The sequence below is a fragment of the Falco biarmicus genome, chromosome Z (genome assembly GCF_023638135.1).
Source record: "Falco biarmicus isolate bFalBia1 chromosome Z, bFalBia1.pri, whole genome shotgun sequence".
Classification (NCBI taxonomy): Eukaryota; Metazoa; Chordata; class Aves; order Falconiformes; family Falconidae; genus Falco; species Falco biarmicus.
The window spans coordinates 17873449-17887048 of record NC_079311.1 but is presented as its reverse complement, the minus strand read 5'-3'; the positions used below and the strand labels follow the sequence as shown (position 1 = coordinate 17887048).

General features: G+C 40.4%; 2 protein-coding genes across 6 annotated transcripts in view; both read left to right on the top strand.

Moving 5' to 3' along the window:
* BDP1 (B double prime 1, subunit of RNA polymerase III transcription initiation factor IIIB) overlaps positions 1-7599 on the top strand; it is a 55121-nt gene extending 47522 nt beyond the window's left edge. For all 5 annotated transcript variants that reach the window (XM_056324849.1, XM_056324851.1, XM_056324848.1 and 2 more), the window contains exons 38-42: positions 969-1182; positions 2103-2145; positions 3032-3326; positions 4652-4889; positions 5228-7599. In XM_056324849.1, coding sequence (XP_056180824.1) covers positions 969-1182; positions 2103-2145; positions 3032-3326; positions 4652-4889; positions 5228-5356 — 919 coding nt within the window. In that variant the 3' untranslated portion in view covers positions 5357-7599. The remainder of the gene's footprint in view (positions 1-968; positions 1183-2102; positions 2146-3031; positions 3327-4651; positions 4890-5227) is intronic.
* A 538-nt stretch (positions 7600-8137) lies between these two features.
* The window catches only part of MCCC2 (methylcrotonyl-CoA carboxylase subunit 2), a 37241-nt gene continuing 31778 nt past the window's right edge, over positions 8138-13600 (top strand). Inside the window, exons 1-2 of the mRNA XM_056324857.1 lie at positions 8138-8483; positions 12585-12651. Of these exons, the coding sequence (XP_056180832.1) occupies positions 8340-8483; positions 12585-12651 (211 nt within the window). The 5' untranslated portion in view covers positions 8138-8339. The remainder of the gene's footprint in view (positions 8484-12584; positions 12652-13600) is intronic.

Genomic DNA, 13600 nt, shown 5'->3' with positions numbered 1-13600 from the left:
AATAGCTGGTTTGCAATACTGTGATACAAAGGGTTTGAGTTTCTTTTACAAGGAGTGCTCTTCCATGCAATGTAACAAAATTATTTCAACATTAGAGATGAACTAATTCTCCTGGTCAGTTTGGGAGAAAAAATCCAACATCAAAGGAAAAAGACATTCTGAAGAATAGGAAGTGTTACGAAGTTGTAAAAAAAATTATATTAATGTAAGTCTTCAGATCATAACTAGGGGTGTGATGCAATTCCACATCATTGTGGTGGACCTTGCCCTGTGATGTCAGATGTTAGTGTTATTCCCTTAGTTATTGAAAGGATAGGTCTTTCAGTGAGTTTTGGCTGCACAATGAGTTTTGGCTACACAGTGTAAGCATTCAAACTTCTGTGGAACTACTGATGATCAGATTGCTGACAGGCAGAGTTGGGGTTACAGCAGTTGGACTCAATGATCTTAAAGGTCTTCTCCAACCTAAATGATTGTATGATTCTATGATCTTCTGTCTCACTGTTCCCTTACTATTTTACCCTATTTCCCTAGTCTCTGCTGCTTCCCTAGATGTCTTGCTGGCTTTTGAGATCATACTGGGGGAGGTGTGGATTGGGGGGATGGAAGGGTGTGGGGGCATGGGGATGAAGATACAACTGCGTATATAAATAATATGATATTTTAGGGTTTTCTAGGGCAGTTAATCAGTTGTCATGTTTTTACATTTTATGAAAATAACAAGTGGAGTCAAACAGAACAGCTTCTGAAGTAACTAGATTCAATTAGACTAGAAAAAGTCAATTCTCTAACTCAAGATAGCACAGCAAAATGTTTCTTGGTAGTAAATAGTGCATTTGAAGTTAATATTGACATTAAGCAAGGAAGAGTATCACCATAGATCCATGTGTAATTTCTATACAGAAATGTTACACAAAGTAAATTTTGGCTTCTTGTACAGTCACAATAATGACTTTATGTATTAACAGCATTGGATCCTTGACAACTGCAGCTGACGAATTTGCTGCACCTTTAAACAGCAGTAGTGAAACCAAACACCTGGAGAGTGCATCACCAGAGCCCATTTCAAATTTGAAGACAACTCAAAAAAGGACATCTGCTGAGCTTGAAGATGATGATTTTCCTCCTGCCAAAAAAACATCTGCTGTTGTACTAGAAGGTAACTCGGAAACCATTTATAAGGTGAGGTCATAATTTGGTAAGTGAGTATGCATAGTGTAGATGCATAACACATAATAGAGCATTTTAATTATGTTTTTAGTTCAACAGTGTAGCTTAAAAATGTACTGCCTGGAGAACTTAAAAGGAAAATCAACACCCATAGACTGCTTTTCATTTTGAACTCTGAAACAGTTTTTGGGCTGTTGATTTAGTATTAATTTTTGGAGAATCTGTAGGCTCTCAGGGTTTTTTATTAGACTTCCTAGTAGACAGACTGGTAATATGTCTTATTTGGCTCATTCACCACGGCCTTTTCAACAATGACATGGCAGGAGGGGAAACTGGAAATATACTGAATGACTGGCAGACTGTCTAGGTTCATTGAACACTGTTATGATTTGTCACGGTATGTGTTACATGAAAAAGTGGTTAGATATGTTCCTACCATTTTTCAAGGTAGCAGGTATTGGTTAAAAAGAACAAGCTGCAAACAAAAACTGGCCAGCACTTTCCAGCTTCCCTCTGTGCTTTTAGAATATGACCAAGCTCGTGGCAGTGACTATCACTGATTTTTGTGAGTAGGCTAAGATTGTGTGGTGTGTCTGGGCTGAGGGGAGGTGAATGGCAGATGAGGGAATAGGTGGTAATTCCCGACATGATTCAAAGAGCTTTTCTAGGAAGGACTGGATAACAGTCCTCTTCCTTCTTTGATCTGTTATCTTGACATCCTTGTCTTGGGTAATTTATCATAAGAACACCTTCAAAAGCCTGCTCAGGAAATGAGTTAAGTGATGAATGATACTGTACTGAAAAAGTAGTCTTCTGTATCGCTCCTGTTTAGAAATGTAAACATGTGATTTGACTTCTTATCAACTTTCATTGTGTCTTCTATATTGAGAGAAATAGAGAAAACAACTTCGGTTTTTCTTTTTAAAATACAGGGTTATTCAATTACATCAACAAATGCTCCAATGATAGTTTCAGGTAGGTAAACTTAAATTTGTAAAACAAAGTATATTGGATGTAAATGCTTAGTACATTGCAGTTTAATAGTGGTTGTTGTGTGAAATAGTCCTGTCTGAGGCTGTCTAACATAAAAGTAGAAACACGTTTTCCCAGTAATACCCTAATACCACCATTTCTTGCCTTCTGCTATGTTGGATTATGTAACTGGCTGTTAATTTAATAGTGGTTCTAAAACCATTACTGTAGCTAGTCTATTTGTGAAATTTGGTAGGTGTTTTGGAAAAAATGTAACTTTTTCTCTTAAGCAAATATGTCTACCTGTTGGAGAGTGCTAATTACCAGAGGTATTAAATGGTGTTTTAACCATACTATGTCGAAATCATTTATTTTTATCTTATTTTGTATTTACCTTAAAAAAAAAAATACATGCACAGTGTAATTGCTTGAAAGCTTAATCTGCTTCTGAAGGATCAGAGGGAAGGCAGAATTGCTGACAATGCAATCTTCAATGATCTGAGCCTGTGAAGGGTTTGGAAAACTACTTTTTGGCCCTGCAAAAGACTTCAAAGGGAAATTGTAGAAGCTGAAACAGCCAGATGACTTGACTAAGTTGTTGAGGGGCAGCATGGGGAGGGGGAAGTGCTGTAAAACCACATTTCTACCAGCTTTTCCAGCTTTCCCCCATAACATCTGTAAGATCTTACAGACTTTTAAAGTAGACCATGAAGTTTTAATTCTTAGTCGTGACTTCAAAAAAAATAAAATGACAAAAAAAACTCAATAAAAACTCAGCCCTTCTTTTGTAACGGTGCAAGCCATCTTAACATCACACATGTTTTTTGGGCTGTTTTGTAATCACTGAAGTTAACTAAAATCTTTGAATGACTCCCAACTGCTTTTACAGGGAATCCTTTTCAAAAAGCAGAGGCTTCAGCAAAGGAAAAAGTACTTACCTCTATGTTGGTGTCTGAATCTATGTCACAACTGCCTGAGAGAAGCCAGCCTGAGACTTTGGAGAACTTAGGGGAAGCACCACTTGAGAATTCGGCATCCAAACAGGAAGAGGAGGTGATGTCTAGATTAACCTCTAACAGTAAAGCAGATGCAAGTGGACAAGGAAAGCAGGGGGATATGTATGAATCTGGACAGTTGGAACATACTGGAAGCCTAGCATCATCTTCAAAAACTCCGTTAGTCAGGTATTTATGCAATAATGTTTTGTCAGCCTTTTCGTAAAAAAAGACCTCTTGTCCGTATTGAGGGTTTTATATCCTTTTTCCACTTAGTCTTACAAAAGGGCAGTACCATTGTTTGTGACCTACATGGCCAAGGGTTACAGTGTCTATGCTTTTCAGCAGATTGGGAAGGATCAACCTGTCAGCTTTGAAATTTGAATTATTTTGTCCATTAAATGAGCAGATAGACCAAGGGACACTGCTGACGTATGTTATGTTTATTTAGACATTGATGCCTCTTTGTATCATAGCCAGTGGATGTCTGCCTCACAGATTTAGGATAATTGTTGTTTTCCTTAGCTCAGTCTAATATTGTGATATATATGCCCATCCACTTGCTTTGATTTTTGTCCTTCTGTCCATAAGATTTATTACTGGTATAGTACTCAGCACACTGGATTTTTAGGACTGCCTTCATATGTGTCATTTCCCAAAAGGAGTTTCAATCTTGACAGCTCAGAGGATAATCCTCTTATCTATCCATCTGACTATTGATTATTTTTTAATACACCTTTCTATAAAGTTTATTTAAGTGGTTGAGTTCCTGCTTTCTATTGCTCTTGCATTCACTGATTCCCATTGTGGTGCTCCACTGGTCTTTTCTGATCCTGTCATCTACTCTTTTGTTGTGCTTGTGTGAGTACTAGAACAGGTTATCTGTACCGGGGCCATCCACAGCAACTGGGTAATGATGCATTAACATCAAAATCCTTGTCTTAAAGTTTACTTTCTAAGTTGTAAACTCTTTAACAACATGAAAAGTTGATATTCTGTATACCCCCCCATCACTGTGACTTCTGCAAGTTCACTGTACTAGGTACGATGCCGTTAATAGGCTGCAATCCTGCAGCAGATAGTTGTCTTTCTGGTGTTCAAGATAGTCTGCTGTGACCCCATCCCTGGGAGTCAGGTTTCTCTTTCCATTGATTACATGAAGAATGCTCTTTTCAGTTTGTTCTTTAGCAGTATGCCTCCGTTCCTCTTTGAATCTCTTTCTGAAGATCTGGTACCTTGTTACAGGCTCGGATTTAGTAGCAAATAGTAGGTTCCTGTTCTCAGTGTTGAAAGTTGTCAAAAGTCTGTCTAACCCTTCAGAAAAACCCTTGTGCCAGAATTTTCATAATACAAAAGTCTTTCTCAGAATGACTTTTTGGTTTTTTTTCTTAGCATTTTCGTAGATCTCGGAGATGTGTGTTTGTTTCCTGTGTAATGAATTGGACTTCTGTAAGGCTACTTACATCTTTTATGGAACAATCCTATGACACCCTGACTGTATTTGTATTAAACAGGGGTGGACGAAAACCGTTGGGATTTTTATCTTTAATTTGCAAAAAAAGTAGTTCTGAATCTATAGAAGATACCAGACGTAATAAAGGAAAGATGCAAAAACCTCGGATTGTGACTCCAAAGCTAAGTCTAAAGAAGCCCACTCCATCCACTAAGGATGATAGGGAATCTTCCTCCCTTCCCTCTACAAGCACATCATCTGTGGAGTATGAGAATGTAGCTGCTGATGCTGCAGTTATGGTATGTGTTTTATTTTTGAACGCCCTTGCATTTTTGAGAGGTAAAGAACAGTGCTTTAGTTGTTTCAGGAGTGGGTAGGTGGGTGGGCACGTAGAGTTCATGTTTTGGGAGGGGTACCTGCTCCAGTGATAAATTCTGATTTGTGCATGTCTAGGAAACTTAAAAGGGAACTAAGCTGTTTTTTCTCTGTACATACATCTACTTGTTTCCCATTTTCAGCAAACTCTTTAATTGTTTGTCTAAAATTCCTGTCTAAATTGGAAGTGCAAGTTCATATATATACACACACACAAAAACAGATTAAGACTGTTAAGAGCAGACTTTTCTTTTTCTGTTAGGTTCCAAGTAACAAGCCATCTGAGAAGCCACCCCCTGGTGCTAAAGATCAAGAGAAGGAGGAAGAGCCAACCAGAATCTCTGAGTATTTTTTCAGTGACATTTTTATGGAAGTGGATGATTCAGAATAGCAAATTTGCTTTATAAAAACCTGGGATCTAAGAGTATAATGCAACAAGAAGAGTATTTTTTAAAAGTTCTGATTTGTTCTGATGTTCATTATGCCACACTTACTGTCAGCCAAGCTGCTGTTAACAAATTTCATAAAGATGAAATGGATTGCTTCTAAAGCAACCTGGATACTTTCAAAATTTGACATAATCTAAACCATTATACTGATATCATTGAACCAGACTAGTGGCTGGTGGCTTACAGTTTCACTTGTTTAGATGCTTCATAATGGGTGCATGACTATCTTCCAGAAAAGTGCAATGAAAATATGCTTAATCTTGTGACAAGTATCCTTTTGAATTTTAATGCTAAAGCTTGTGATACTGTCTATACAAGTTCTTTACTTCTTTTTGTGAAGTATGGTATGTCAGTATGTTAGAAGGAGGAATGAACCTATTATGTATAGTGTAATCTTTCTAGATCAGGATGCAAATACTGGAAGTAGTGTAGTAAATACATACATATGTTCAGCACTGCAGATATTTTTGTTAGCATCTCCAAAATACATATTTTTGTAAGAGTTTTTAAACATGAATTAAAAGATCCTAAGCTGAAAAGCCAAACAGGTTTAGTTCCTTAAAAATATATTGAGAGCAACCAGAAAAACACCATTTACTAAAAGATGCTATACAATGTTAATCTTTGCAACTGTTCTGTTGGAGTGGGAGGAAGAGGTTAATGGTTTCTAGTATAAATGCCAACTCCCTTCTAAATTTGAAAAAAGGAGAAAAAAAAATTCTCTTCCTTAGTTTTACATGTAGGTGTTTGTATATTTGCTGACTGCCTTGGCTTCCCTTGTGCAAGGTAGAACAAACAGACTGGATTTAAACCATGACTATACAATGTGGTTGCTTTGGGGGTTTGCTGCTTTGAAGCAGTTAAATTTGAATAGTTTTCCTCATGTTGCATGTCTTCTTGTACTGTAACTTGCCATACAGTGATGTTGTAGCTTTAGATATGAGTCTGATTTTTTTACTTGCCTCATCAAGGAGGTTGTCTTGATGAGGTAACAATGTTCATGCAGTCTCAAAGTCAGGTGGTAACTGAAAGATTCAATATTTATTCTGAAACTCCTTCTTACACAAAAATGAGTGTGTAGATTTAAGTAGTCTAAATTTTTCTCCTGTTTCTTAATACCTGCAGGTACTTTTGGAAAACAAATTATTTATTATAAAAGTGAAACCAATGTGTAAATGGTATTGTTATGCTCTCGAGACACCTGTCTTTGGTCTAGAGAGTCATTTACTGGGAAATCTTTTCATGTAACTATCTAGTTACCAATTCTGAAGTACTTCATGAGGTTTGAGAATGTCTTTTTCAAGTTGTTGATGAGGCTTCTGAAGGAACCTTTAAAATTTTGTCAGCATCTTTTTGAGGTGGCGCAAAAGGGACCAACAGTCCCAGTGTAAGGTAACTTACTTGAAAGCATACTGTCACCGCCACACACACCCAAAAAAACCTCGCAAACCAAACCAAAACCCCACTACCACCAACAGTTTCTGTTCAGACAGTATACTTACGCTTTGCCTAATCTATTTAACTTGAAATGTTGATCTCAGTGTTGTCTTAACTGTAAACATGAGGAAATGGATTAATCTGTACATAAAACTCCATGTGTTATATATATCTTGTAGATATTATTTTATATGTGCCGGTGTTTAGTTCCTGATCCATGTGGCATGTTTAAATCACTTGCACTGATAGAGCCTAAAAATAGATGTTTGGGGAGTCTATAAAATAATTGCCCTAAGTACTTTCTGAGGTGATAACCATTCTGTATTTAGTTGGGTACATTTTAGCTTGCATTTGTATTACAAGGGGGGAAAAAAGCCAGAACAACTATTTCGTTACTAAGATTGTAGGTGCCTTATCTACCTTGTTAATTGGGGCTACACATTTTTTTCCCTGCAGTAAATCGCATGCACTTTGTTAGTGGTTTGCTGTTGTTTTTTTTTAAAGAACAAGTTTAATTTGCGTAGAAATAAGACAACTTTGTGTTGTGTTTTATGTATGAAAGTTTTATAATGGTGAAGGATGTAAGAAAAGATTGGTAAAATCTCAGTGCGTATTACTTCAGCATTTCTACAAAAATGTGGTGTAAGATTGCTTTGCTTAGGGCTGTCTTGACACCTTGTATCATTGCATATAAAGGAAGTAGCCATACTGCTGTATGTAAATTATGTGAATAAATTATTTTATATTACCTGTGGGTTTTCAGTTTCTTGGAAATGTTACAGTTTTCAAATGCTCGTAGGCTGTATGGTAAGTTCATGAAGGTGTAGGCTGAATGGACTGGCCGTAGCACTGGGATACCGGCCCGCTGGTGCAGGTGGCACAGACCGAGTGCACAGAGCAGGCTTTGTCATCGTGGTTTGCGTGGTTGTGTTTTAGAGGAGACTTGCTGTACTTGGTGTCAGACTTCCCCGTGTTCTCCCTCTGTAAATGCTACAGCCTTGTTTAAAACCCAGGCTGGAATGCTGGAACACCGCAAGGCTTGCCAACGGGGAAACAACTCGCGCACACAAGTTAGGGTTTAAAGAAACAGTATTAAAAATCTGCCACTGTTGCTGTAGCGTTTTAGCAGCTCTACGGCGAGGAACGGCGGGGGGGTGTCCGGGTCGGGCGGGCCCGTCCTGCCCGAGACGCGAAGGTGCAAGCAGGCCTGTTTCTGGGAGCGCTGCCGGCGGGCCTGCTCCGGGGCACGGCGGCCGGGTGGCGCACGCAGCCGTGCTGCGCTGACGCCGACCCGCCAGGGGAAAGGCGCTTCGGCCTTTCGCGGCTTCAGTCCCAAAGCCGCGGCGGGACGGGACGGGACGGCCCTGCGCGGCTGCGGGCGGCTCGGCCCGGCCCGGCCGCGGGGCCCCGCTCTGCCCATTGGCTGCGGCGGGGGGAGTGGCGGCGGCCGCGGGCCTGGCACGGCCGGCTCGGCTCGGCTCGGCCGCCATGCTGCTGCTGGGCCCCTGGCGGCTGCTGGGTCGCCGGCGGCTACCGCGCTGGGCGGCCGCTGCCCCGCCCGCCCGTGCCTACCGCGGCGAGGCCGTGGCGGCGGTGGGTTCGCACCCCGACGCGGGCTCCGCGCTCTACCAGGTACAGGCCGGGCCCCTGCGCCCGCTAGGCCGCGGAGGGGAGGCCGGCGGCGGCCGAACACCGCCTCCCCCTGCGGCGGGGGCCAGGGGCGGGCAACGGTGCCGAGCGCTGGGGGCGGGCGGGCGGCGCACAGCCCTCTCGCCAAGCCACGGCGGGGCTTTGCCTGCGCCAGCCCACGGCGGCCGGGCTGGGAGCGGCCCGCGGCGCTGCCGGTGCCGACCCTCCCTTCCGCGCCTTGGCGGTGGAGGGGCGGCCCCGGGCTGCGGGAGGTGGGGGTGTGCCCCGGCCCGGGACCGTCCGCGGGCGGACAGAGGCGGGGGGGGCGTGGGCTCGGAGTGAGGGTGCAGCGGTGGCCATTTCATAGCTGGTGCTGCGGTGGCCGTTCGGTACGCGGGTGAGGCCGCCCGAGGCCGCCCTGCGCGCCCGCCGTGCCGCTCCCCGCCTTCGTCCGGCCCGAGGGCCGCCTCCCCGGCCTCGTTCGGGCTGAGCCTGGAGGTACCATGGAAAGAACGTGGGCTTGTACCATGGTCTGCCTCATCACAGATTTTTTTACGCTTTTTCTAAAAAAAAAAAAAAAAACAAAAAAAAACCCAAACAAAATAGCAGTTCTCACTGCAGTTTCGGTGCCGAAGGGCTGATCGATACCGTGGTATGAAGAGCAGAGACGGGGAGTCTGTAGGCGGGTTTAGGTGGTGTCTTGACGATTTCAAAGCTGTAAATTCTCTTGTGTTTGCAGATTGAGTCCTGAGTTAAAGTCAGGTGGAATAGTTCTACAAAGTCACGGGCATGCCTCCAGAGCATAGGATACCAGCAGAAAAAAGTCATCCTTTGAGAAAGAGGAAGGGAGATAGTCTTTATGAAGAGAACAGCACTTGTATCTGGTGTTAATTGTTTCAATTTTGTTGGAGTGTTATTAACATCATATTCGAGATAAAAATAGTGTTTATAGTTAGGCTGAGAAAAACGTAGTTTTGGGTGTGGATCAAAACTGGTAGGAGGGCATGAATTTGTCTTCAAATTTGTTCCAAGTAAAATACCGAACAGCAAGTGAAGTAACAACTATGTGTATACGCAAAGCTTGTGTATATGAGGATGTGTGTACATGTATTTTTTTTCATATTTTGCATACCAAAAAACCCAAAGATTAGTATTTTAATAAATGTGTTTACTCAGCTGAGCTGTCGCTAGATTTGCATTTGTGTGTTCGTACCTTTTGATCTCAAAAACAAAGCCTGGTAAATTGCTAATAGCGTTAGTATCTGGTAGAAATAATTTATAGAGCACTGTAAACACATGTACTGCTTTACAAACATGAAGAGCTGAGGTCCCTGCTGTGAAGCACTTAACCACCTGAATAGAAGTAATACAGAGAAGAACAATGCAAACACAAGAAGGCGTAATGATACGTGATAAAGGTCTTGCCTTCTTTAGCTAATGTTTGCCTTTCTGGCTGTGAATTCAGCTAGGCAGGCTGGCCTTCATAATGTAAATGTCTCAAAGCAGACAGGTGAAAATGTAATTTAAAAATGGGTGAGTCTAAATTCTGGAAATTAAGGGAAAACCTGTGGAAAGATTGCAAGGGTTAGCTCTTACAGCCACTTTGCTTGGGTAGCAGTAATTCAGTTAGCTCATGCGGTAACTGTCGGATTAATCTGTAGGGTTTGCCTCTTGATTTTGCACAGAAGCCCTCATATTAGCAGTGGAATTTTATAGAACTTACTGGTGCAAGGGCCAGTTTCCAATGAGGACTTGTGTCACTTCGCTAGCCTTTGTGCCATTAATTAACAAAAAGCCCACAAATATGTTGTAGAATTAGTATGTTTGGTTCTGAGAGGAGCCTTTTCTATGTGTATTCAAAACCTACAGTAAGGTTTCAAGGCACCTTTTTCTTTGTAAAGTATAATGATGATGTGTTCTGGTTAAAGGTGTGAAAGATAAGGAATTAAGTGAATTTAAGTAACTCAAATGTTTGAATGCAATATTTTTTAATAGATTATCTTAGAAGTCCTTTCACAGTTTTTCACGTAGGGTAGCTAGAGTAGCTACAGTGAGTTGTTAATTCAGAGTCTAATAAGCAAGCCTATGATTGTGATTGTTTTTCCCCTTTTAATTTCCTCTACGATTTTTAGCTACTTTTCCCCCCTATATTAAAAGTGAGTTTTTAAGCTCAGTACTTTGTGCAAAAGGGGAGTGTATTTAGAAAAAACAGGCAGACTGAACAAGGAGAAACGAGAATATTTTATGTGTAACACTGCAAAATAAGCCAAGCTGAACACACACGTACAATAAAACTGGTTGTTACAACAACTGCATATTTTAAAAGTATGGAATTACAATGGCCGGTTTACAGATTTTTCACGGGGAAAAAAGTTAACTTGTGAGCAGTCTTTTGGAAAGGATTAAAAGCAGGTTTTGTTTTCTTCAGTGCTGCACGTGTTGTGTGAGCGCAGTTGCTGTGTGTGGCTGCACTTACTGTCCATAGCGTCTCCTAGGAGCCGCAGAGCGAAATCACCAAGGCGCAGCTTCCTTGTTTCTTGGTTTGGGGATGCTGTGACAGTGGTAAAACTGCACAGTTGGGATATTGCAGTGTGATTTCCCAGGTTAGGAGGAAGAACAGTTGTAGAGGTAGGTGTTGGAGCTGTGCTGTGGGTGGGGCAGGGAGAGGGACGATTAAAGCATCAAAAGAGATAGACTGAAAGGGGAATAATCTGGTGGGCATACTGATAGAGCCTTGCAAGGGAGGGAGGAGATGCAGAAGTCTGGTGGCCTCCCATGTCCTCCGTAGTCAGGGGGGGCTGCAGGGTGGCACCATGCATCAGAAAGATTATGTTAACTGAAGCTGGTATCTTGAGATGGGTGAGGTGTTGCCTAGTGATTGGGTGGTACAAAATTTGCACAAGTGCAGGCTGTGAGCCATATCGCAGGTAGCACTTTGATAGTGCATGGCGAGTCCTTCCCCAGAGCCAGCAGAGGCACAAGAGCTGGACTTCAGTGTTATAGTACCTCACCTTGATGTTGCTGGACAACCTCTAAATGCTGACCTTATGTATTATCTGTCTATAGGAGCTGATAATATTGCTTAGGCTTGTTTTCACCTGATAAATTTTAACCTTTCAATAGAGTATTTTTAATCTATTTGTAGCAATTACAAAGGATGCCTTTCAGTGATGAAGAGCTGAACAAATTTCACTGCAACACTTGTTGCTTCTAGGGAAAACCTTAATTCTGAGTGTTAAGTCCAAATCTAAAGAACCACCACATTATTTTTTTTTTCTGTCACAGTAGACTAACATCTTCTAAATGAGAATTAGACAAGGCAGTGTAACTTTTTTATGCAGCAGTTATGTTCTTTTAATACACTTACACTTTTTTAAGAGGTAACATAGCTCAATATGTCTGAAAAAAAACTTAAGCCTGACTAATACCTTTTAATTCCTAAGAAATGGTAAAAAACTGTTGTAATGAGCACACAGAGTTTGGAATAATTCTGATAGAAATGGTGAGTTCAGCACTGATCATTAATAGTCAAAACTACAGTCTTTGTTTTTCTAAGAGGGATATTGACAAGAAGACCAGACTTCTTTTAAAAGCTTTTTAAATCTTTATGTTCTACTTAAGTTTTATCTTTGTATTCTACTGAAACCACAGGAATGAAAAAAGTATTTACCAAATTCTGTTTGACCTAGGTCATTCATCTTTTGGTACAAGAGATATAGCAGCACTTAATTTGAATCCACTTGACATTTTTTTACAGAATTAGATTAAAAAAGCAAATGAAAAAATAGCAAAACCTGAAAAACAGAACTTAAACTCTGTAATGACTAATCCTGTTTTTGTATGTAAAAGACTAGTTCCAAATTTAATAATCCTAATGCGCTCAGAGTTCTTGTGAAGCACGTTTATTAAATGCTAAGGGTGCTTGTGGGAAGCCAGTACACCGGTAGGAGTGTTACTACTTTAAAGACAGTACAGAGCCAGTATTTAATAAGGTAAAACGAAGTTTGAAAGAGAAATTAATCTTGTACATTTTGTGTTTGGTTATTAAAAAATAATACTGTCACTCTTGGGTAAACTTAAAATGCTTTTTTGTTCCCCACTTAGGAAAACTATGAACGAATGAAAGCACTGGTGACTGAACTCCAGGTGCAAGCAGAAAGAATCAAATTAGGTAAGTATGGTAGTCTAGCTTTTAGAACACTTGTATAATTTGATCCAAAACCCAGTTTTGCTCTTTGGGTTTTTTTCACCTATTAATGAACTGTATGTTAAGTTCATTTAGATATGATGTACTTGCAGGATTATATAAGTCATACTGAAATTTTAGGTCCTCTGTTTAAATCTAGATTTACCATCTTCTGTCTATTGAAAATCTTGAAAGGTTTACGTCCAAACTAACTTGGTTCAAAATTTAGGGTGTATTTTTAAGTAACTCAGGCTAGCTAAGAAAAATGCCTGTACCATTTAGCACTTTTTTTCCACAGTATCTAGTGTGTTTAACATTTTTTTGTTTGCCAGTTGAATAGGCTGATTTAGTCAAACAGAAAATTAATTTAATTGCCATTAATTTTCATTGCCAGAAAGGCAAAAAGATAGTGAAAAATGGATATTAAAAGTTGGTTAATTTTTAATCAGTTAAGATCTTAGTAATCAATGGAATGTACCTTTCTAATGGCAAATATTATTTTTTTTTAGAATAGATAGGATAATTAATAAAAGGCTTCTACTGATACACCTTTTACTTCACCTGCTTCCTTGCTTCATCCACTGCTGCCAGCTTTTATAACAAATTGGTCTGGCAAGTGCGCTGCTGTTTAAGTGGTACATGCGAAGAGGGTTTCAAAGACCCTAGCTGTAGTTCTGCTGGCAAACAAAAGTAAGTCTGTAATAATTTAAAAGACTGAAATCTGTGTTTCATCTTCTTGACTTGTAAGACTAGCTGAATTAATTACAGTTGACTATAATTAATGGGGATGATAAAATGAAAATTGTTTATAAATGCTTAACTGTACTGCCAGAGGTTGAGCATGCAACTTTAATTCTCCCTTTCTTGTGTCCATCATGATGCTCTTTGTCTTGTCATATACTGTTCCTTACATAATGCAGTTTCTTTTACAGCT